The sequence below is a fragment of the Tetrao urogallus genome (genome assembly GCF_951394365.1).
Source record: "Tetrao urogallus genome assembly, chromosome: 10".
Taxonomy (NCBI): domain Eukaryota; kingdom Metazoa; phylum Chordata; class Aves; order Galliformes; family Phasianidae; genus Tetrao; species Tetrao urogallus.
The window spans coordinates 7,253,734-7,276,354 of record NC_136823.1 but is presented as its reverse complement, the minus strand read 5'-3'; the positions used below and the strand labels follow the sequence as shown (position 1 = coordinate 7,276,354).

At 38.6% G+C, this 22,621-nt stretch overlaps 1 protein-coding gene across 1 annotated transcript in view; it reads left to right on the top strand.

Annotated features, from left to right (window-relative positions):
- Nucleotides 1-7,021: 7,021 nt before the first annotated feature.
- DCP1A (decapping mRNA 1A) overlaps nucleotides 7,022-22,621 on the top strand; it is a gene marked incomplete at both ends in the record, with an annotated part of 28,788 nt that continues 13,188 nt past the window's right edge. Inside the window, 4 exons of the mRNA XM_079540161.1 lie at nucleotides 7,022-7,156; nucleotides 8,108-8,148; nucleotides 9,574-9,701; nucleotides 17,831-17,897. Coding sequence (XP_079396287.1) covers nucleotides 7,022-7,156; nucleotides 8,108-8,148; nucleotides 9,574-9,701; nucleotides 17,831-17,897 — 371 coding nt within the window. The remainder of the gene's footprint in view (nucleotides 7,157-8,107; nucleotides 8,149-9,573; nucleotides 9,702-17,830; nucleotides 17,898-22,621) is intronic.

Below are 22,621 nucleotides of genomic sequence, written 5' to 3'. Positions count from 1 at the left end.
TACAAGGTTTGGGAGATTCCCATCCTGCTGACACTAAGCAATCCAAGTAGCACCAAAAAAGCCAACATCACCAACCTGTTTTATGTTGTATTTGTTCCCAATCACACCTGAGCAGCTCTAAAAGCTGTTATGTTGCATTCTCTTTACTAGTGCTGTACCACATCAAGGAAAACCTATTGAAAAAATAGTCTTGGATTATACAAAATTCACCTAACCGAATTTAAAGCCAATTCTCCAATATGTGCATGCTCTGTAAGATGACCTGCTAAAAGAATATTGAAAAGGAACTTCAGATAAGCTATTTTATAGCAATGCTTCTAAGAGTAGCAATGCTTCTAAGAGTAGAAAGAATGTAAAGCCACATTTTAAGATCTGCATGATAATCTCAGTTTTGATATGGCTAGACATAGATGTTCAAAGTGGCTCAGGAACCTTGAATACAAAAGGATGTTTAAAAGAAAATAAAAATATAAGCACACAGTAGTGCCATAAATCGGGCAGAACATAATTAGAGTCAATTGTTCAATATTTAACATCATTTTTTATTCAGAGTTTGGAAACTGACATTGTTCTAATGAAGTATTTTGCTCAAGGCTTATGACATTTACTACTGATGCACAATTATTCTTTCTGCATTTCTCAGTTCTACAGAAAGCAGAATCTTGCTAAACTAACTGTAACTTTTCAATCTGTGCAGTCTGTGATGTGTGCAGGAAAACTAAGAAAAGGCTACTCAGAGCCTTCTAACAGTCATTGCATATTGTTTTCCATAATGTTGTTATATCAATAAAACAGAAACTGAATGTAAAATGAAATGAGCAATTGAGACTCCCTGATGGTGCACCTTTGCTTCTGCAATATCTTAGTCCAATTGGTAATTTGCCCCCGCGGGGATTTGCAATAGAGTTCATTTTCATTAATTAGATTAGTACAGCAATACATTCAGCAGCAAGCCCTGCACCTCCTTGTTGCATAAAATAACAAAACTGGCAACAATGTATGTCCAAAGCCCTATATATTACACTGAGCACATAAATCTACAACAGTAAGGCAGTATACCTAGTTTGAATGTACTTGTAAAGACTGCAGTTGCTGAAAGGCCAGTACTCAAATGTAAAATGTAGTTAAATTTGTGGGCAAATTTAGTCCAGAAGATACTACCTGATATTAATGCAAAGCCCAGAGTATCAGGAATAAAGTTTTCTTTCTAGTTCTGATTTGTCAATGACAAAGTTTTCTCTTTACTCTCTTCATTGAGAAATTTCAGCTAAAGGTGAAAATAACATTTCTGAGCCAAAACTCAATGCTCTAGTTAAAAGAATTAGTTTTACCCCCTAATCTCACTACCTACCTTTGTCAGAGAAGAGCTGTCATATTTTTGATGCAAATTCCAGCAATTTACACGTTTCAAGCTGGCAGGCAGGCAATGTCTTCCTAGAAAAAAATGCCACCCTTGCACAATCCCCTGTGAAACGGCAAACCAGGTTAGAAAGATAGAGGAGATTGGATTACCTGTCTGCACCAGATCATTGTTTCTAGGAGATAATCCATAAATGATTAATCCTTCTAATGTTCTTGAGCAATGTAAGGAAGGCTGCCTGTGACCTATTTCAACCTCTTATGCTGTTGTGGAGACAGCTTCACTGTAAAAAAAAAATCTATTTTCATTCTCTTAATTTTATTGAGCAAAGTGTAATTTAATGGCTTTTGTATGCCTTACAGTGTTTTAGCATCTGTCATAAAGACAGTTGGTGATCATCATGTCCAAAATCACAGTGAACTCTTTGATTAATTTTTTCCCCCACTTCCGTTTTATTGTTTTGAAAATTCAGGGTTGTTCTAGAAAATCTGAAGCAGGAATCATGAAAAACATTTTGCCAATTGTACAAGGAAAAAAAGGAAAAGAAAGATTCATCCATTTGTCACAGAATCATGACTGCAGCTATCGTGTGACAAAATGGAACCAAAGTAATTTATACTTAAAATCAGATTTCAGTACTGCAAGATCTAAACTGAGATACTTTATAAAATTGTTTCATATTATCCATGTTTTAGGTACAGCATAAAAATAGCTCAAACTACAGCTGGATAAGTCTCCAGTCCCACTGCTATTTTCCTACACCTCGCTTCTTTAAAGTGACGACAGTCCAAAAGGAGGAGTAGATATACATCAATCCATCCCATACGTTTTAATTGTTTAGATTATCACTGTTCTGCATCCATTCACACTGTACTACAGATATAGTTGCAAAATCACAAGGCCCTGTTGACAAATCCCAGACCAGAAACTGCCTTTTTTGATATGGAGAATTGTAGATACACTTGGTTGGCTTATTTCATTAAGGTGACATAAGCAATTTATTGGCAGAGGAGAAGGGACAGAAATCTCCTGAGAAAGGTGGAAAAGAAATGATACAACAGCAAACAGGAATAATTAACAAGAGGCACTGCACAAATGTAGGAAGTATGCAAAGATCATTTCTGATAGATACTGTAAGCATCTGATCTTTAAGAAGAAACAGTGGAGGAAAAAAAAAATCAGAACCTTTTTAATATGTATCACTTAACAATTCCTTCTGATTAGAATTGTAATGAGCACAACCTAATTATATCTGCTGCACAGTAACCAGATTTGATTCTGTCCTTTTGCCAGTAGCTGTGGAGATCTGACTTTCATAAAGATCTTTTATACATCAAATGACCACCATACTCCTTTAATTTTCTCTTTCTTGTGATGCAGCAACATAAGAAATTATTTTGTTTTCTCTCACAAGGCCAGTTCTCCAAGTCTTGTGCCATTCTTCTACTTTTAACCCTGAATTCCCTTCAGTTTTATGCAATTCCTACAAAGTATAACACTCAGACTATAATGAATTGACAAATTTATCAAAAATTTAGTCACTAAAAATTCAAGGAATATACCCTGGCTGTATATCTAATGCTTTTTTATCCTAATGACGATCAGCAAGTGTTCTAATAAGTTTAGTTTTGTAACCAAGGGAAAAACAAATGGAAACTAACTTGGTGACCAAGAGACTCTGTAGATGTTGCTTCTCTATAACTGCAATATACAATCATTTGGAAAAGCTTCCTCTAAGGGCTGAAGAAGATTTTTCAAAGCTAAGGTTAAATATCCATTACTGTGAAATGGCAAGAAAGTACCTGTGGACACAGCATTAGAGAAGAAAGAACATACTGCAGGTCGGAAGACATTAAGAGCCTGGGATTCATTCAGCACTCCTAAAGAGCAAAATGATTTCCAGGAAAGGTAACCTTTTACATGCACATAAATATAGCATAAACTGCTACTGAGTGTAGCACAGAAGCCCATTCCTGAAATAGTTCTCAACAATTACAATTCTCAGATGTCAGCCGCAAGGAGATGGGTCTTTGCCTCCAAACGTAGTAGCATTCAGTTACCCTACACCAGTATAACACCAGAGAATCATCATATGAAGAATTATTTGTAACTGTAAAGCACAGTGAGGAGACTGAATATTAGGAACTGACAGCCTCACCAATGGCAAAGGTCAAATGTGCCTTAAAAGAAGAGCAAAGAGTACAACTGAATTAAACACTATAATAAATAGCAAGCAAATAAAAAGGCTTAAGTAGCATTTCTTGAGAATAAAAATTATTTTTCAAACAAAACGGCATCCCAGCAAAGTTCTAGCATCCTCCCCTCCCTACAGTTTTAACCTCTTTAAAATGTAAAAAAGCACCTAGAAATTGATGTCTCTCACAGAAAGGAGAAGACAAATATTTGCAAGCCTGTCCACGGAATTCAAATGCAAAATGGAAGTCTGCTAAGACTTCTCTAATCAATAGATAAGAGAAGTATTCATCAGGGCAATTTGCCCTAGCTAAAACTAAGCCCAGATAAATGAACTCCATAGAATTACAACCATTATCACTAAAATTTAAGGTATAAATACCAATACAATTACTAATAAATAAAGCGAGAATTGCCTGCTATTGCAATTCAAGGAAATCAGAAATCAAACCAATAAAAAGCATCATAATATATTTTACAGATGACATATCAGAAACTTCTGAAATTTGTTTCAAGTGGAAAACAGTGAAGGTTACAGAATGGCAGCTCTGTGAGCCACTTGGGTTTGCTGGACTCCACCAGATTATGATTCAACATGTAGTAATAACAGAAAAGGCACTGACTAGGAATGCTTACTGCGCTGCTCCATCATTTTAACAGCAGCAATATATTCTTTCCTGACAGCATGCAGTTAACAGGGGAAAAACAAAGGTATTGCAGAATGTGGAATATTTTTTTTTTCCTGTGTTAAGTCTGAAAGGAAGCAAAATTAGCTTTGGAAGCACATAACTAATTTGCTGTGTGGAAAAAAAAAAGGGGGGGCCAGAGAGAAAGAATCTGTACAATTGCAAAGAGCAGAGCAGCCATCAGTAGAGAGGCCCAGTCATGCTGTCACAAGCAACTGCAGGGGTAAAAGAGGATTTTTATTATTTCACCTACCTTAATATTAACATATATCAAGCAGATAAAAGTACATAGGGTAATAAATCAAAATATTCTGTCCTATAAACCACAGTTAAATAACTGAAATACATGACATAATGTTCATTTGTTTGTTGAAACACAAATGGAATCTGTCCTGCTCACAGAGGAAACATCAAAAGGGCATAACATAATGATGTACAGCATCCCACTTCTGTGGGAAAGAGAGCAATGGATGAACTTTTCCCAGCAGTGACTGTTGCATAGCTTCAGAGAAGGACAAAGAAATCTGCGATATACAATAATCAGAACAGGCCTGAATGGAGACAACAAACATTTCAGTTCACATAGGTCACAGCTCAGATCTAAGTATATCATACACTTCAGCGTCCTTCAAGGTTGAGGAAGCAGATGGCAGGTCATATGACTCATTTCTGATATAAAATGTATTCTTGCAAGGCAACAGCAGTGAAAAAGGGCAGAGAGAATAAATCTCTCAAATGCAGAAGTGGAATTAGCAGGCAAAGGAGGAAAACAATCCATAACAATTCCATAACTGGAAAGCACTGCTCCTTATGTTTCATTTTTAATTTAAGATACAGTCAAGAAGTTTTCACAGCTGAAAAGGTCTGGCATAGCAGAAAGCTGTTCTTCGTCAAGTTTTTTTGTTTTAAGATACCTTTGCTTTATGCGACCTTATAGAAATAAATTGATTGGTGTTTCAGATGCTATTTAAAATCAACTGTTAAAAAGTTTTTGTCATTTGTCATTTGAGCCCTTTGAATGTTGAATGTCTTCTTTACAAATATTCCTTTCAGAATTGGACTTTTTCATTCTGTCATTATTACTAAACTTGGAGCATTATTAAATCATGACTAGACATTTTTACAAAGTTTCTCTGACATCATATTACGTGTCATTCTCTACCCTTTGATGGAATTGATTTTATGCACTTCACCAAGAGAACCAGTGAAAATCTGAGTTTTATAGATGAGACCTCCTCAGAGAAAGAAGAGACGGAAGATTCATGGGGCTTTCTTCATGGCTTGTTCTCCGTAATTTGTGTGATTTTTCTTTAGCTCATGTTTAGTTCTCATGATTCTGTGGCAAGTTAGTGGAATGAAATACATAGGAATTTTTTGTCTAGATCACCTTTTTTTAAAAAAATGAAATGACTTCATACTTGAACTGTCTGACATCAAAATAAATAAATTAGCGTTCACTCAAAAAAAGAAGAATTACTTGGAAAATAAGTAAGTTGCATCCTACTGGAACTTGACTTTTCTACTATTTGTCAGAAAGACTTTTTATGGAGCCACACAACAGCCAGACCCTTATCATACCTTAAACACCTGCCTATATAGAAAAGGATAGACAAGGCAAACAAAGGCAATGACAAAACTTCTTCCAAGAATACAAGCAATATAAAACAGAATGACAGAAAAAGAAAAGAAATTGACTAATTCCTTCCAATAACCAGCAACAGCTCCAAAGAAATGCAGACTCAACGAGATGCAGTTCCCTTGTCTGCTAACCCTACCCTTAAATGAGAGGAGGGATGGATCCAGGCCCCACCTCTTTGGACCACTCGAGTGCATTGCTTGATCCTGAGCTCTCCAGTTTAGCTGTACCTGATGCTCAGCCACTGATTCAGGCAGAGACCTGGCAATTCCCCTAGAAGATTAAACTAAAGAGCTAACTGCTAGAAGTCTATCTATCTACAGTAAAGAACATCACCTGTGGTAAGGGAGAGCTTACATGACGTTCTCTGTGTCCTCAGAAGGGTTTTCATATTTCCATATCCTGCTGTAGACTGTGGAATAATCAGACACCAGATTAGAACCACTGAGTCTGTAGCACTGACTGCACCATTTTCTGCAGCTCCTCCTGCAGCACAGGAAAGCCCCATAAGTGCTGCTCTGCAGTACAGGATGGAGCACACAACATCTTCCCACAGTCTTGGGCTATGGTGAGCTTTGAAGTTTTGTATTTCTCGTGCCATTCCTCCTCCAGGCATGCCCAGATGTGGGGAGATAACTGTGCAAACTGTGTAAGCTGAACATCTCATCTGACGCAGTTCACACTGGGTGTCTTTGTATAGGCATATAGTACTGGAGGATACCCCATGGTGAGACACGGTGTCACATGACTTTGAATTTTCAGTCTCTTCATTTTTTACACAGAGTGTGTCTTTTCATCTCATGGCAGCACGGCTGATGGCAATTCCACCGACGGCAATTTAAATGATCACAGCGGATTCGTTAAATGCAAAGACAGCTGCCGCGTAACAAAGTAAAAGGGAGCATTTATTTTGTTTGTGCTTTGTTCTGAGTAAAGGGGGTTACAGCTACACCCCGGGGTTACTCAGCCAGCCCCGCGTACCACCGTGCTCTGCCGTGGGGCTGAGCAGGGCGCAGCGGGGGCCCAGAGCGCGGGCGGAACGTCAGGCGCGGAGCTCAGCGTTCCGGCCGGCGGCGGTGCCGTGCGCACAGTGACACCGCGCGGCCGCTTCTCGCCCGCCCCCGCGGGTGGCTGCCGGGAGCCAAGATGGAGGCGGCGAGCAGAGCGGGGCAGGAGATCAGCTTGGCGGCCCTCAAGCAGCACGATCCGTACATCACCAGTATCGCCGACGTGACCGGGCAGGTCGCGCTCTACAGCTTCAGCCCGAAGGCTAACGAGTGGGTAAGTGGGGAACGGCTCTCCCGGCTCTTCCGGCCGCGGGGCGGCGGGTCGCGATGGGGCCGCGGCCGCCCGGTTTGGGATTTAGGGCCTTCCCCCGGCAGGGTTCGGCTCGGGAGGCGGTTTTGCCTGAGGAGAGCTGTGCCCGGTCCGTGCCGGAGCGGCGGCGGGGCGGGGGTTGGTGCCGCAGGGCGGGCGGCTCGATGGGTCTCGCCGTCGGTTGTTGCTCGCAGGCCTATTTTAGGAACAGCGGGCTTTGAGAAGCAGCGTTCGTCATTGCGTTAAAGCGTAGCTTTGGCCTGAGGTGCTTTCCTTTCTGGTTTGGGTCTTGGTGTCCGAACGGCAGGGAAGAGGCACCTTTAGCGGTGTTGGTTAAGGAAGAAGCACTACCCAGGGTCAGAGCATAGCCGTACCGTGCCCCTCCAACTTTCTCTGACTGCTGCCGTTTCATCACAAAGCTCAGAAGGCATAAATGCGCTGCAGTTCACCTTCTTGTGCTCAGCCCTGGAGCTGTGTGTGGCTCTCAGCACTGGGGACCTTGACACGTGTGGTAAGCTTGGAAATTTCAAGTGGGAAGCAGCTGTGGTGCATAGCTACGTTGTTTTGTTGTTGTCTGTGCTGGTACTGTGGGCATTTAAGTAAATGACCTGTCTGCTGTGTGCAGATAGCAGCCAGTGTCTGAGAATAAGGAGCTGTGAGCAAGGCATTCGGCTCTGACTGGTCAGGCTGGGCGTATGCTGTGTAACACATCAGTGAGTTAAGAACGTGAAGTACATCTCCTGGAAGTGGATTTAATTTCCCTAGTTTTACTAGGGAAAAAGGAGGTCATTGCTGAAAAGGAGGGATGGCAAACTTCTGTGGCAAGATAAGAATATTGTAAACGATACCTCTAATTAAAACATTACACAGAAGCTAGCGAGGATATTCCCTAAACATATGTACTGTTTTTTGTAGGAGAAGACTGACATAGAAGGTACCTTGTTTGTGTACAAAAGGTAAGGGTTATTTTCATGTCTTCTTGTCTGCTCTAAGAAGAAAAGAAGACTCATGTGACTCCATATGCAGCTTTCATAGTAGATTTATTGCATGCAGTAATGTTTGTCTAGTGATTAACATATGTGTGTATTTTGAGAGGACTAAACTGTGCAAAGGCGAATGACCCTGTTAAAATTACTGCTGAAAAATTGTCATACTTAGTAATTGCTTCATATGTATCCACACAGAAATGTAGTTTATCAATCTGCATTTGTTAATACAGTAGCATTTGGTTTTGTGTTTGTTAAATGCTGAGAAATCCTTGGCTTTCTAACACGTGTGAAGTTGCTAATGAAAACAGTATAGATGACAAATTAAAAAATCTCTCATCACTTTATTTCTTTCATATCCTGTCTGGTTCTGTAAATGGATGATGCTAGTTAAGTCACTTGGGGGCCTCTTGATTTCCTCATTAGAACAGAAAGAAATTCACAATTACTTGTGGTAAAGAAAAGGATTGAACAGGAATTATTTTTTTCAGAAGCACTCCATAAATACAACTAATAATAAACATTTTAAGTTGCAAATCAGAAACCTAACAATGAAATAAGTCTGATGTGTGTATGATGTGAGTAATGCAGACATAATCAACCTGTCCCAAAGCATACTGTCACAAACTATAGGTTGTTCCAATAATTTTGTCTTGGCACTATAAAGGGATGAGAATAACCTAGTGCTCTTAACTTTGCTTGAGTTCCAAGTTTGGAAATAGTGTAGGAAAAACAATCAAATTAAAAACTAAAGAGAGAGTTTTCCCATGACAGCCTGTTTATTTCACAAAAGCTCTGTTAGGAACATTAAAGACAGCCTTGGAATGGCAAGGACTGTTTGCCTCCTCCATAGCAGCTCTTGGCAGATTTTGTTGCTGGTCATTCAGTAAACATGGCCATGTTGCTATAAAAATCTTTATACTTAATACCTAATTATGTCTGATTTTTGCCCGAGTATCTTTTGTTTTCTTAGCTAATTATTTTTATTAGACATGAGTGACCTAAAACAAACTACTGCCCCAGAGGCCTTCATTGTGCTGCTGTGTTCATTATGTGGCTGCTTATGGGTACAACATATTTGTTTTTGAACAGCATTTTCTTTTTTTCCTTTTTTTTCTTTTTTTTTTTTTTTTTTTTTTGCAGCATATCTTTGATTCTGTAGTTCACAACTGTTATGTTAATTCTAATCGTAGTTGAGTTAAGCATGATTTTAAATTGACATTAGTTGGCTCGCCAGGAGATGACTTGGAAGAAAAGAACAAATATTGGATATTCAGGGCTACTAGAGTGTCAGTTCATAAAATAATGGAGTTTTGAGGATTAATTCATAACTGTTTCAGAAAACTGTGTTGTTCAAGGTCTCAATCCTTGCTTTTGTTTTAATTGAAACAATAGGTCTGCTTCTCCATACCATGTTTTTACAATAGTGAATCGACTGAACATGCACAACTTAGTTGAACCAGTGAATAAAGACTTGGAGTTTCAGCTTCATGAACCTTTTCTTCTCTACAGAAATGCTAGCTGTGAGTATAACTTCCTCTAATCCATACGAATGTAGTATTCTGTTTTATAACCTAGACTGCTTTCTATTACTGTGGTGTGTTTCAAGCATAATGCAGTGGCCAGGTTCCAGTGGGATGTGTGGTGCTTTGTGCCTACAGTGCTAGATTTATGTAAGTAGCAGTGCAATGCATTATGATCACCTGCTTTCAATAAAAAAGGGTTTGACTATGAAAGTTCAATATTGTTATTCTCATGTTTTTAATTAATGGCCTCATTGATTTAATCTGAACATATACAGTGCTACAAGAATACTGAAGATTGATAATTTTCTTGGTGTGTGGTAACTGTTGAGTCTGGCCTGAACCACTGATTGAGCACCTGGGAAAGGACCTGGTCAGCCCTGGGAGCACAGGTGAAGGCAATTCAGCTGTGTGACAGGAAGGGGTGGAACTTGGCTGCACCTCTCTTAGACTTCAGTTAAGGGCTGACTGCTGCTAGGGAAGGATCTCCGTTGGAGATTCCTCCTTAGTGAAGCTTTTCCCCGTGAAACTAGAATCGTCTGATGTGGATGAGCAGTCTTCCTTCCTTTCCTTATAGTACCTCTTCATTGTGCCAGTCCTTTTGTCATCACACCTTTGTTGCGATGCCTTTCCCACTGCATTGATCCATTTACTTGCTACACTTGGTGATGAATGTTATTAAGTAGTTCTGAGGGCTTCAAGAGCCACAATTGAGACTTTATGCTTTTTTTAAAAAAAGAAATTTTAAATATTCATCAGTGGTTCTTTGAAGGGATTGAGAGAATTACCTAGCTGTAGGTGTTAGTTTCTTTCTCTAGAGTACTGTGTGTACTCTGGAGAAAAATGTCTGCTAAATTTCTGCAGATCTAGGCTCCAGCAATTTGTGAGTGCTAGGAGATGTATGGTTTAAAAAAGAAGTCATATATTCTTGCTACTACTTGATTTCTAGTGTCAGCACTGGGTTAGCAGTTAAGTCAGAGTCCCCATGTACTGTGTTCCAGTTAGGCACACAGTAAAAATCCTATTGCTCCAAAAAGTTCAATCTAGAATTGAGATAGCCCTTATAGAGGAAATGAAGGGGTTTGTCTATGAAGCTCTCTTGAAGGCTGGTGGAATAAAAGATATGCCAAAGATTAGAGAGCTCTCATGATATAAAAACTGTCTTTTTATGCCCTTGATTTGGACTAAGTTCTTGAAATTAGTTTGCTACATAATGATACGGTCTTACTAAATTACTTGGAGAGCCTGTGTCTGGATAAATTGCTTCCTCAACACAATCTCTACTGCATATCACCTAATGTCCCCTTGAATGGCAAATAGGAATGCTGTTTTGGCTACGCTTCAGTGTACCTAGGAGAAGAGTCGAATGTTAATCCCATCTTGTCCTTCTCTGCACCATCCCCTACAGAAAACTATATCTAGATTTTTTTTTATTCGTTGTTATTTCAGTGCTGCTAACTCTATTATATTCTGCTTTTAGTTGTTGGGTTTGGAATTTTCTTCCCTGAATGCAACTTCCCCAATTGCCTGACCTCCATTCATTGAATTAATTAGGGAAAAAAATGTGTACATGTAGTGGAAATGTTCAGTATTAAATACATTTTCCTCTATCTGCTTAGTATTCCAAAAACATAAAGCGGATAAAAATGTCACCTCTAGGACTGGTTTGTATTTACAAACTTCAACACATGTATGTAAGTGAGGCAATTACTGGTGAAGGATCTCTTCATGCAGTAAACGATCTGCTTCTGCTCAGCTGTCTGCTGGTGTGAAAACTACGTTTTTTTCTGACTAAGTCAGTGGGTAAGGCAATGCACACCTCTGAGGGCTTTGTGCTGTCTAACTGAAAAATTTAATGTGTAGTTCTTCAAAGATCTTTTAATGATGGAGAGGATGGACTGCTAGGTTGAACAAGATCAAAATGCCGCTTAGAGTGCTGGCAGTAATCTTATTTGTTAGGCTGTTTTCTCTATCCTTCTTGAGGAAGACTCTAAGTTGTCCTGTTAAAATTGCTGAACTATTGAACTGACAGTTGTTTCCTTAGCTTGCCAGTTCAGACTACCTGATTTAGAACTGCAAAATCACGTTTGTTTTTACTGCTGTTTGACTCTGCCAAACAGCAGTATATTTAGGTTATAACAGGATCAATGGCAAATCATGCTTTATGCTTCCCCAGGGCATGGCAGAAATAAAAGATGATCAAAACAGCATTGTGCCACTGTGCCGTTGTGCCACCATTTGAGACAGGCTCTATGTCAACGATATTTATAAGAGATGATGGTACTGTTTTCTAAACTTCACAGTTTCATTAGCCCTGGATTTTGCCATTATTATCTTATGTATTATCTTATTATCTTGTGTTCAGGCCTCTGGCACTTCTTAAGTGACATGGGAGCTGTCCTGAGGATGTTGGGTGATGTACAGCAGTCTATGCAGAGCCACTAACGAGTTTTAAGAGAAATTTTGCGAATTGAACATAACCATTGTTTTGATTTGGCCAGGGCCTGTAAGAATGATCTGCCTGTCAAGCTAGATGACAATGTTTGTGGGTTTTACCATTGTTTTACAGTTGGATTTGTTCAAATTATGTTTTGTATATACAATGGGATTTTTAGATTGCTGTGTGATAAAACTAAACTTTGCTAAGCTGAAACTTGAGATTCTTTATCTATTTACATGAAGGATTTTTCGAGTTCTTAAAACATTCTAAGAACAACTGAGGGAATTGAATTATTCCAATGGAAGGGAGACCTCTCTTCAATTGTTTTTGTTTTTCCCTGTTTATGCAGGTTGGAATGAGGAGCTTTTCATGGCTATGCTACTACCAGAATAGATCAAATGATAGGATATCTTTCTTATACCTGCTGTCTGTTGGGTTCACTTAATACTTGAAGCCTGATGTCTATTGTTCCTCAGAAAACAATACTTTGTTAGTATTTTTGCAGTTAACTGAGAAATCTGAGAAAATTATTCTGACAATGTAAGCCTAAAAACAGTATGAAAACCTGAAATTTTTGAAACAGGCTATGTATACTTTTCAAGCAGCATTATAAACACTGTTACAATTTGAGCTTTTTATTCATTGCAGTCACATCCTAAAGCAAAAACGACAGCAGTGTGGTGAATGAGGTGCTGTTAAACATTATACCAGATGCAGTGGTAAAAGAAAGTATTCTTCTATTGCTAGACAGAATAAGAAAACTAATATCTCCTAGTAAGAATGAATCAAGAAAGAAATGCAGTTAAATTCTTTTGGTGATATAGCAGATGTTTTCATTTAGAGTTCTTCTCAAAAGTTAACTAGCTTGTTTCATATTTAATGTGTTATTTATTTTTGCTTAATCTGCAATATATTGTTGTGTACATTTGAACCTTGACTAGCTTTCTGTCTGGATGCATGGATGTTCTTCAGGGTGTTCAGAGCATGTGTTTGTAAAGCACTGAATTCTAGTGGTGTATTTCTCACCAACCTTAGCTTGCTTCCTCTTACTCGTATCTAGTGAAAAAGGATGTTCAAGTCTATTAAAAAATGCTTGTGGTTCTGCCAGTTAAAATAGTAATAGACCAATCTGAAAGTCCTGTAGTTCCTTTTAATCTATAATGTGAGAATTTAGAGCGTGGTCACTACTGTGCAGCAGTATTTTTTTGCAGGTATTGCTAAAGTTTGCTAAATAATAAAGTTAGTAAAAGTTTTAGATAATGAGTAACTTACCTCTCAATTTCTTCAAGAAGTGTTCTTCTGAGTCCTTCTCATTTATAACTTGCCCTCTGCAGTGGCGCTGTTGGTCTGGATTAAAAGGCTTTCCAATGCAGGATAGTTCTCTTGGAAGGTCGAGTGGATTTATTTCCATCATCCTGAAAAGGCAGATGCCAAGCGTAAAACTTAATTATTAAAATAAATACTCAGTGTTTGGATTTTTTTTCTCTTCTTGCTTCTTACTCCTTGTCCAATGGTGCAGTGGTTAGTAAAACAAAAGTAATGGATGTTGTGAGACTTACAACCCTGCAGTGTGGATCCAGTGTCTTCTGGATCTCTTATATTGTCATAAATTAAACTTGTTTTTTGAACAGCGCAACCAAAAGAAATTGCTTTCTTTCAAATGGCTTTTAAAATTCTTTGAAAGAACTTCTGATTGGTTTCAAAATAGGAAGTCTCTACTATTAAGGGAAATCTCATTATCTCTTCTCCATTCAGCTGCCAGTGTGTAGCATACAAGATATCTCTGAGTAGTGAAGCTGAGTGGCTCTCCAGCAAGCACATCAACTTAGTGGTTTAGTCAGAGATAAGGAGTCTGTTCTTGATACTTTTACAGCAGAAGAGGCAATGCAAGCAGGGGGAGGGAGGAAACAACATTGAAAGCTGTTAAGCAGTGCTAAAAATACTCCATTTGACCTGAAATGTGGCATTCTAACTGCAAGAGGTTTTCTGCCATAGCTCAGCATCCCACAGTCGTAGTGCTTCTCATTCCATGCTATGCTTAATCAAATTAAGTAGTTTCTGGATCCTGGATGTTGTTTGCCACCTGCTGAGTTACCCCTGTGCAACTGCTTGTGGGATTGTGCAGCATTGTGAACTGCATTTGTGAAATGCCCTTAGGTATTCAAAATAATAAGAATGGAATGAGACTTTTATAGAATGATTTGTCCTGATTTATAAATCTATGCAAAGGCTAACATTAAAATTAAGGAAAATAAAAGTAGTGAATGAGGAATCTTGGTGAGAAGGAGATTAGAGCAGAGTGTCTGGGGAGACTTGAGATTTCAGCTAATCCTTCTACTGAAGTAAGTACAAGCTTGAAGAGACATTAATTATGTGCATTTGTCTTTAACTATTCGAAATGTAAAATGATGCCTATGTCAGCTCTTCTATGGGAGTGAGATAAAATTAAGTTATTGTCATGTATTATATTTTAGGACGATTTCAAAATATGAGCCTTTCTTCACAGAGTTTGACTCTTTCTGCTTCAGTCACTGTATAATGTATAAAATGGAAGTGTAAAATATTTTTTCTCTCTTCCCATGAAGTCTTCCAACTAGTTATGGTAACTTTTTAAAATGTATCATCTTTTTGTATGAGATCAAGCCATATCTGCACAGATGGCTAACCTGCCTTAGGCAAGAGAGTGGTAGCGTCTGCAGTCTCTCAAACTGGCACTCCTGATGAACCCCACATACTTCTCTTTCAACACAGTATTCTCAGGCAACATTCTCATGAACGTTTCAGCAACTTTGCCCTCCTCTGCAGCCCTGAGTGTCTTGTTTGTGTCCTCTCTCTTGTGACAGACAGCATGGTTGTCAAGCTGATGTGTAAACAATATCAAGGAACTGGTCTGGATGAAACTGACACGAGGGTGGATTGAGGTAGTATAAGTAATAGCAAAGTTGTGAGAGTGTGAGTGGTAAGGCTGTCTCTTTCCACTAATTCAAAATGAAACCTGCAGGCGTGTAATGAAGCCTTCGTTATGTTGCCAGTGTATGGCCTCTCTTGGTGTGGTGTTGTGTTGTCCCTGCTCTGAGTTGGATCTGGTAGCTGGACAGCATTGGAACAGTAATCTGGCTGCTCCATGAAGCAGCAGGATCCCAGTGTAGAAGAGGTAAACATGAGAAGTTGGATATTACTTGTGTAATACTTGAATTGCTGTTATTAATAAAAGTGGCATAATGAACTTGCCCGGATACCTAATGCCTGAGAACAATTTAGATGAAGAATTGATGAACAATTTGCCAGTAATTTATTGTCTGGTTTGGCTTTGATATGAGTTACTCATGACTTCATCTGTTAATGTAAAGTGAATCCAACTGAAAGATATTGATGATGATTACAGATTGACTCCACTTAATTACTGAAGATGCTGCCTAGCAGTGAGTACAGAAAAGACAGAGTAGAAGTGTTGAAGTAGGTGGAAAATTAAGTGAGCAGAGAGGTTGGATGAAACTGGTATAGAGTTGTAGTGGAAAGACATGCCATGAGATGTCCAACGTTCAGCCAATGTTTACTGGATCTGACAATCCAGGTTGGAGAAGTACTGAGTCTAATACAAGGATGCTGATAGCTAAAGTTGTATCATATGTAGTGATCAGTTGATGCAGAGAGTTGAAGAATGTCTGAGAGAGCTGAACTGATGGTACAAAGGAGTCCTCTTTCTAAAAGAGGAAGGTGAACGCTTGAGTCTGTTGGACTCTGTTTAATGTAATGCCCAAGGTCACATGTTCATAATCTGCTGTAGATCTTTGTAATATTGTTAGTGTTCTTTGGTGACTCCTTGCAATTATTTGTCAGTACTACAAAGTGTCTGGTGAGGTGGGAATGATACTCTGTAGACAGAGCCAAGTTTTTGAATCTACTTCAGAACAGTGTGCTACTCTTATCATTGGTCCCATTAAGTTATCATTATAGGTTCCTTATCTTTATTTCTTCAGTAAGTATGCTTTTGAAGAAGCTTTCTTCTTTTAGTAGTGTATCTACTAAAAGATAGTAGGGAAGGAAGGAGCTTTTATTTAGCATTAAAATCTACTTTATGACTAAAGAAATAGCTCAAACTGAAATGTTTTAGGTTTCGATGTGATAGATGGCCAGTTATATTAAAGTCAATTTTCATAAATGTTTCATAAACATTGTCTACACGTATGAAGTGCTTTTTAATTGGCTTATGTTGTTTTCTAGGACAGGCTTTAAATTGTGCTATATTGACTTATTTGCTTATGACTAGAAGAGCTTTATTGGTTATTACTTATTCTAGAACTTCTAAAGAAACATACTTGAATGTAGTTGTTTAGAACAATAACAAGATAAAGTAAAGTAGGACTGTGGTTTGTCTTAGGATGTTGTTATAGAAATAACATGTGGGCACAGCAGTTTTGTCTGATACAGTAAGACTAGGGTAACTAGAAGTTCTGAAATTTTTGGTGTGACAAAGTAATTTTGAATGGGCTTTGGTTGAGATTTTGAGTTGGGAGGGCAGGAAGGGACTTTAAATAATAAAAATCTTGAAGTGTCAAGATGTTACTAGTTACAAAAAGTTAGTTACAAATATGTATCTTTAACTCATTCTTTCCCTTTACAGATTTCAATTAGTAAAAATATTGGCATGAGCATCAATATAAAGATGACTTAGGCTAAAAATATCTTTTTCAGGCATGAAAACAATCTAGTGGCGACATGTAAAGTGTCTAATTGCCTTTTGAGAAATTTTACGCTCTGCATTGGTAAATTTCATTGGTGAAGCAAGATATGAAATAACTAGCTGTGTGAATTGAATCAAAAATTGTTCAGAAGATCTGTTGTGTTGGCACAGCTGTGGGCCATCCCATGAGGAGATGAGGATGTGTGAGGGTAAAAATGACATCATTACGATGTGGTTGCTAAATAAATTCCATGTGGCACTGCTAACCATGTTTCTGATGTCTTTCAGCTGAATGGTCAGTATCTAATTTGGCCAGCTTTCGGGGAGTTTTCCTTGTCCTGAAAGCCAGGTTGAGCTTGGTGCCTTGCTGAGCTGCAAACCTTTTGCCCTTGCTGTTTTGTCATTGCTGCCTTCAATGAGTAGTGTTCAATCTGCATCTAGCTTTAAGCTGCTCCGTGAATGTGAAAGTGTGATTGGAGCTTTGCTGCCACTTCCTTCCAATACTATTACTCCTTAGAAAAAAGAATTTGGAGAGGGCACCTTCCACAGAGCCTCTGACTGAATTCTCGTAACTCAAACTTGAATGTGTTTGGTGAACTTCAAAAACTGACAAATTTAAAAATGAGTGTTCAAAAAACAAAAAACAAAAAAACCCTGACACAAGGGTGGTCTTTAGCCTAGTTTAGTGGTAAAATCTGCCATTTTAAGTAGAGGGTTGCAACTGTAGCAAGAAGGCATCTGGTATGTTATTTCCTTGATATTTTTATTTGTGATCAAACATCAAAGTCTTGTCATGCATCCATTTAATCTGATTTACACTGTGTATGTGTTTGCTTACATGCTATTTGTAATCACTTATTTAAAAGGTATTTGATCATGCAGAGGACGTTTGAGTTGATGTTAATTCACATATTGCAGAGCCAATGGGCTGGTTTTTTGCTTCCTTTCTACTGATTTATTTACCAACTGTTGTCTTACACTGCCTTTTTTTTCCTTGTTTTCAAGTGTCAATTTACAGTATCTGGTTTTATGACAAGAATGACTGTCATCGAATAGCAAAACTCATGGCTAAGTAAGTACTGCTGTTTTGTTCTTTGTAATTCTTTTATGTAATACAACCACTATATATTGTACTTTTGTTTTGCATGGAGAGAAATATTGCAGAACTAAAAATTGCATAAGGAGCATTGGCTGAATAGTGAAATAAAAAGGCTTGTTGTTGCTAAATTGCTGGGTTATTATTCAGTGTTGATTTCATTATTTTTTCTTGTTCTGGAGATAAAAGATTGTTTATAATGCTGCCATGTCTGCTCTTATTTTGTAGCTCCTGAGACTCCTGAAGTCTCTTCACAGGCTGTGCAGCAGGAGCATTTCTGAAATGATCTCATTTTAAAGTAACTTTAGAAGTTGTGTTTGCAGTAACAAACTGTTCAAGCTGCTGTCTGTACAGCTGTACAGTTACCGCGTCTGTTCTGTAGTGCGGATGGTTGCACTGGCACTGCTGGGAAGGACTTCAGAGTGTCGAAGTCTGAACAAGAGAGGCCAAGGGAAGCTGAAGCTGGTTAAGTTTGCAGTATGATGTGCTTAGTGATTGGAAGGTAGAGAGTCTTCTTGTGGTTATTTCTTTGCTTCAGGTGTGTTGTGCTGCTGATTGTCTGGTCTGTTGAAGAGGATGAGAATAGACTTAAATACATTTTCAGTATAACCCCTGCAGTTCTGTGATTCTGCAAAAGGGAAGAGTTTTGAAGCATGGGATGGGGTAGTCACCCCAGCAAAAATGCAGAATGTGTTTTATGGAGTATTTTCTCTTCCTTTGTACTCTACTTTGCTTTTCTTCACCATTACTGCTTTCTGAATTTTCTGCTGGATGCCTTAATCAACAAAATGTCTTTCAAGTCATGCCATCTTCAAAGACAGGCAAACATGATATGTAAAGTAGATGTAGTGTGAATGTCATTTCAAGATGAATTGCTGATTATTTTTTTTTTTTTTTGTATTGGAATGATTGTGGGTTGCAACATCTTGGAAACTGAAATTAGAGTTAACATTCCTAAAAATCTGTTTCATGCCTGTCTTGACCAATGTCACTTAAAACTTCTGATGCAAGTGAAACTAGAGAAATATGTAGTTATAAAAACTTACTGATTTAATACTTACAGAATGCAGATAGTTACATTGTTCTGAGCAGCATGGACCCCTGTGTCAGTGTGATTGTCTTTTGCTACTACAAGGACTGCTCTGAAAGTAATTCTCCTCCTGTATTACGTTGGCCCATGACATCAGAGTTGACTGTTGGTGGAAAGGCAGTATTCCATGGCATGTTGCTGTCGTGTGACGGATGGCAGCAGACGGGCAGTCTGACAAAAGGGCATCCGACATGGATGTGTGTATGAAGCAAAGGGATAGGATTAAATTCCTCTATGTGGAAAAAATGGCATCCACTGATATTGGTGCTTGCTGAATGTTTATGGAGGCCAAACAGTAGACATGAGCTCAGTGAGTGGTAGGTGTTGCATTTCAGCAGTGGTGGCAGCAGGGCACTTCTGCTGGTACAGACTTTACTAGCTCAGCGCATGGGCCTTGTTCACTGCTGGCAAAAATGCATAGCTAGTGGTGGTGACTGTTGAAAGACAACAAATTCTCAGCTACAGGACGCTCAAATAGTGTTATTGTGCTCTATCTCTTGTAGTTTCCATGGAAATAAATAAGAAGTATTAATTTGGTGTAAGTTGACTGTGCTAGCTGAAGTTCTGCTAGTAGTAAGTCCTTCATTACTTTCATTACTTAAGTGATATTTTTTTAGGTCTTTCTGCATTATTAGAATATAGAATGCTTAAATACTCGTGTCCTGCTTTAGGAGTAACAAAAGAATTTGAGGAAGCCATTTTTGTATATTGAGAGAGGTATTTAGCATTTTTCTGCATGGCAGCAGGCCCTACCATACTTTAGTTCAGTGTATTTTTCAGTAACTATTTGTCTTCCAAAAATATTGTTTCATTGTTTTTTTTTGTAGTGAGCAGTGGAATTTTGGATTGTGGCTGTTAGTACCGGTTGGTTTAGGTGGGTTTTGTTGTGTTGCTTATTGGAAAATGTACTGACTTCTGAGCACCTCGGCGATTCAAAAACATAACCATAAAAGGTTGCAAGGAGATTTGCATTCTCTTTCCTGCTGTTTGAGTTGACCTTATTGTGCCAGATTGAGTTAACAAGATTGCCAGCCTTCCATTTATATTTTGGTGGCTTATCTTTCAAAAGGAAAGTAAATTACTCTTCACAGGCTTTGTAATCTTCACTTCTCACATTCTCTCTCTCCTTGTCCTCCACCCATACTCTTCTGTGAGGTTGTGCCAGGTATTTTTTTAGTGCTGTAACTGCAGTTATTCTTGAGCAAACTGTCACAACCACTACTGTGTCCCTGAAGGAATGTGTGCCTCTTCCACTATCTGATATAATGGAAAGAAACAGCAGGCCTTGTTTAAAGAAGTCTTAATCCTGATTGCATACAGAGCGTACTCAGAGTATAGACTAGTGTTAGTGGAAGCTTTTTCTTTTGATGTTTTTCTCCAGCTAAGGTGTTTCTGAGCGTTGTCTTTAGAAAATTCTGGAATACTTCTTAGTGTGAAAGAAGTCCATAGGAGTGTTCAAACCACTTCAGAAGGAATTAATTTGGGTCAAGTGGAAATTGTTAGCGAAGGGTAGGATTTCTAAAAGGCATAGGCATAAAGCAGAGTTTTTCCTCATATTTGCCAGAATCCAAGTCTTTCTGGAACTTTATTGCTTTCTGACATGAAAGTTGTAATATTTTTATACTGAGGTTAGCTTGAAGGCTTGATTTAACCTATTTCAGCCATCTGACCTAAACTATTTTGAGATACTCTTCCAGTTCTAGCTCATTGCTTGTATCTGAGTTTTGGGGGTGCAGAGTTTGGGGCATTTACTCCCACCAGCATCTGAATGTAACCTGCACAAGGCTACACTGAAGAGGTATTTATGCTTGTCTACATGAGAAGATAATTTTTATTATTCTTTAAGAAAAAAAAAAAAAGAAAAAGGTAAGTAACACCTTGTAGTGGACACAAAAAAAACAATTGTGAAATGCTCTGTAGGAATATTTCTGAAATGCCTCTGTAAAATTGATATACTTGTTGAAATTTTTTTTTTATACCAGCTAGTATCATTTCAATGGGAAGATGTTTTGTTGAAAGCTTTTGGAACAACTAGTGAGGAAAGGAGAGTCCAAAGCCACAAGCCTTCCTTTCACCTACAAGGCAGAACATGCATGACTTCAGCTGTCCAGAATTTGCCCTTTAACTGAAGTGTTTATTTTTCCTGATGTAGCCACACTGACACTTAAATCTCAGCAAAGTGTTCTGTTTCTTTCATCTTGCCTTCTCTCATCCCTAGTTTTGGATTTACATTTATACAAGTCCCAAGTCAGGACTGTATGACCATGTGGGGTGCTAGAACAAAATGTACTCTGATGGTGTCGCCATAGAAACGTTTGTACAGTATTGAGCTGCTTCAGCCAAACCAGCACATGTTGCAATTCTTAGAAATTGTCTGGCAGAGTAGATTGGCCCCCAGATTCTGAGTTAGGTTTGCAGGTTAATGCTTGCATACAAATAGAGAAAGTTGTACTGAATAATGAAAATCTGGATAAATAAGCAGTGTGTATGATTAGAAGCTTTGAAACTAATTTTCCTGGTTAAGTCTGTTGCCTTTTTTAATCTAATCTTTCTTGAAGTAAACCCGGTTGAACTCTACTGAAGGGTCTTAGCTGCTAGAAAACTGGGAGGAATTGCAGACTTGTGCTGTTTTTTCTTTAGGAGTGGTAATGTAGAGGTACATACAAATATCTATTTACTGAGCAGTCTATACGCTGCAGAATTACTCCTGAATCCTAGCTGACCAGAAGAAACTGGAGGCTGGAATGATTGACACTTTCTGTGATTGCTGTGATGGCACCTCTCGGCTGCCCCATCAGCTCTGCAGCATGAGAGTTTAGGTGATGTGCCAGCTCCAGAGCTCTGCCCTGCTTTCTGTGCTTGGTTTTTTTCTTAACATATTTGATTAATGCAGGCTTAAAAAAAGAGGGGATTACAGGCTGGTGTGTGTTTATTTCAAGAAGATAAGCATTAGTGCATTGCATGGCCATGTATATCTTGTGAACTGCATATGGATTAAGGGTAGAAATGTATGTTGCCTTTACTTTCATTAATGAAATGCATGGGGAATACATCTTCCTTATGTGCATCTTAATCATCTTTTAACAAGTTTTCTTAGTCTTAAGGCAGTATGGGTAGTGAAGAAGTGGTGAATGAGCTGTAGGTGTCAAAGACCAGAGGAAGTGCATTGTTATAAGCCTACAAGTAATTGGATTTACTGCTAGGCAGCTAGAGAAGAAAATGGTTTGCTCTTCTTTCCAAAGCTCTTAGAGGGAGGAAAGGTAGCTTGCTCTAAGCTTCTTTCCAGACTGGCTCCAGAGACATCTGGTATGAGCCAGCTGTCTTCTTCCCCTGAGTGTTGTTTTCTAATGGTAGGCCTTGTCCTAAATTAGAACTGGTTTGTAATTGATTTTGTTGAATAGCGTGACCTGGTGTGGCTGAACATGGAAACACTGCATGTTAAGAAGTAAGGAATAAAAAAAAAAATCTATTTTACTCAGTCTTTGTTATAATGCGTGTACTCTTTGTATGACACTGATGTCCTCATGTTTAGACATTTTTTTATAATAAAATGACAGTTTTACAGAAGCAGTGTTTAGTGCAGGCAAATGCTGACTTAAAAACCAGTGCT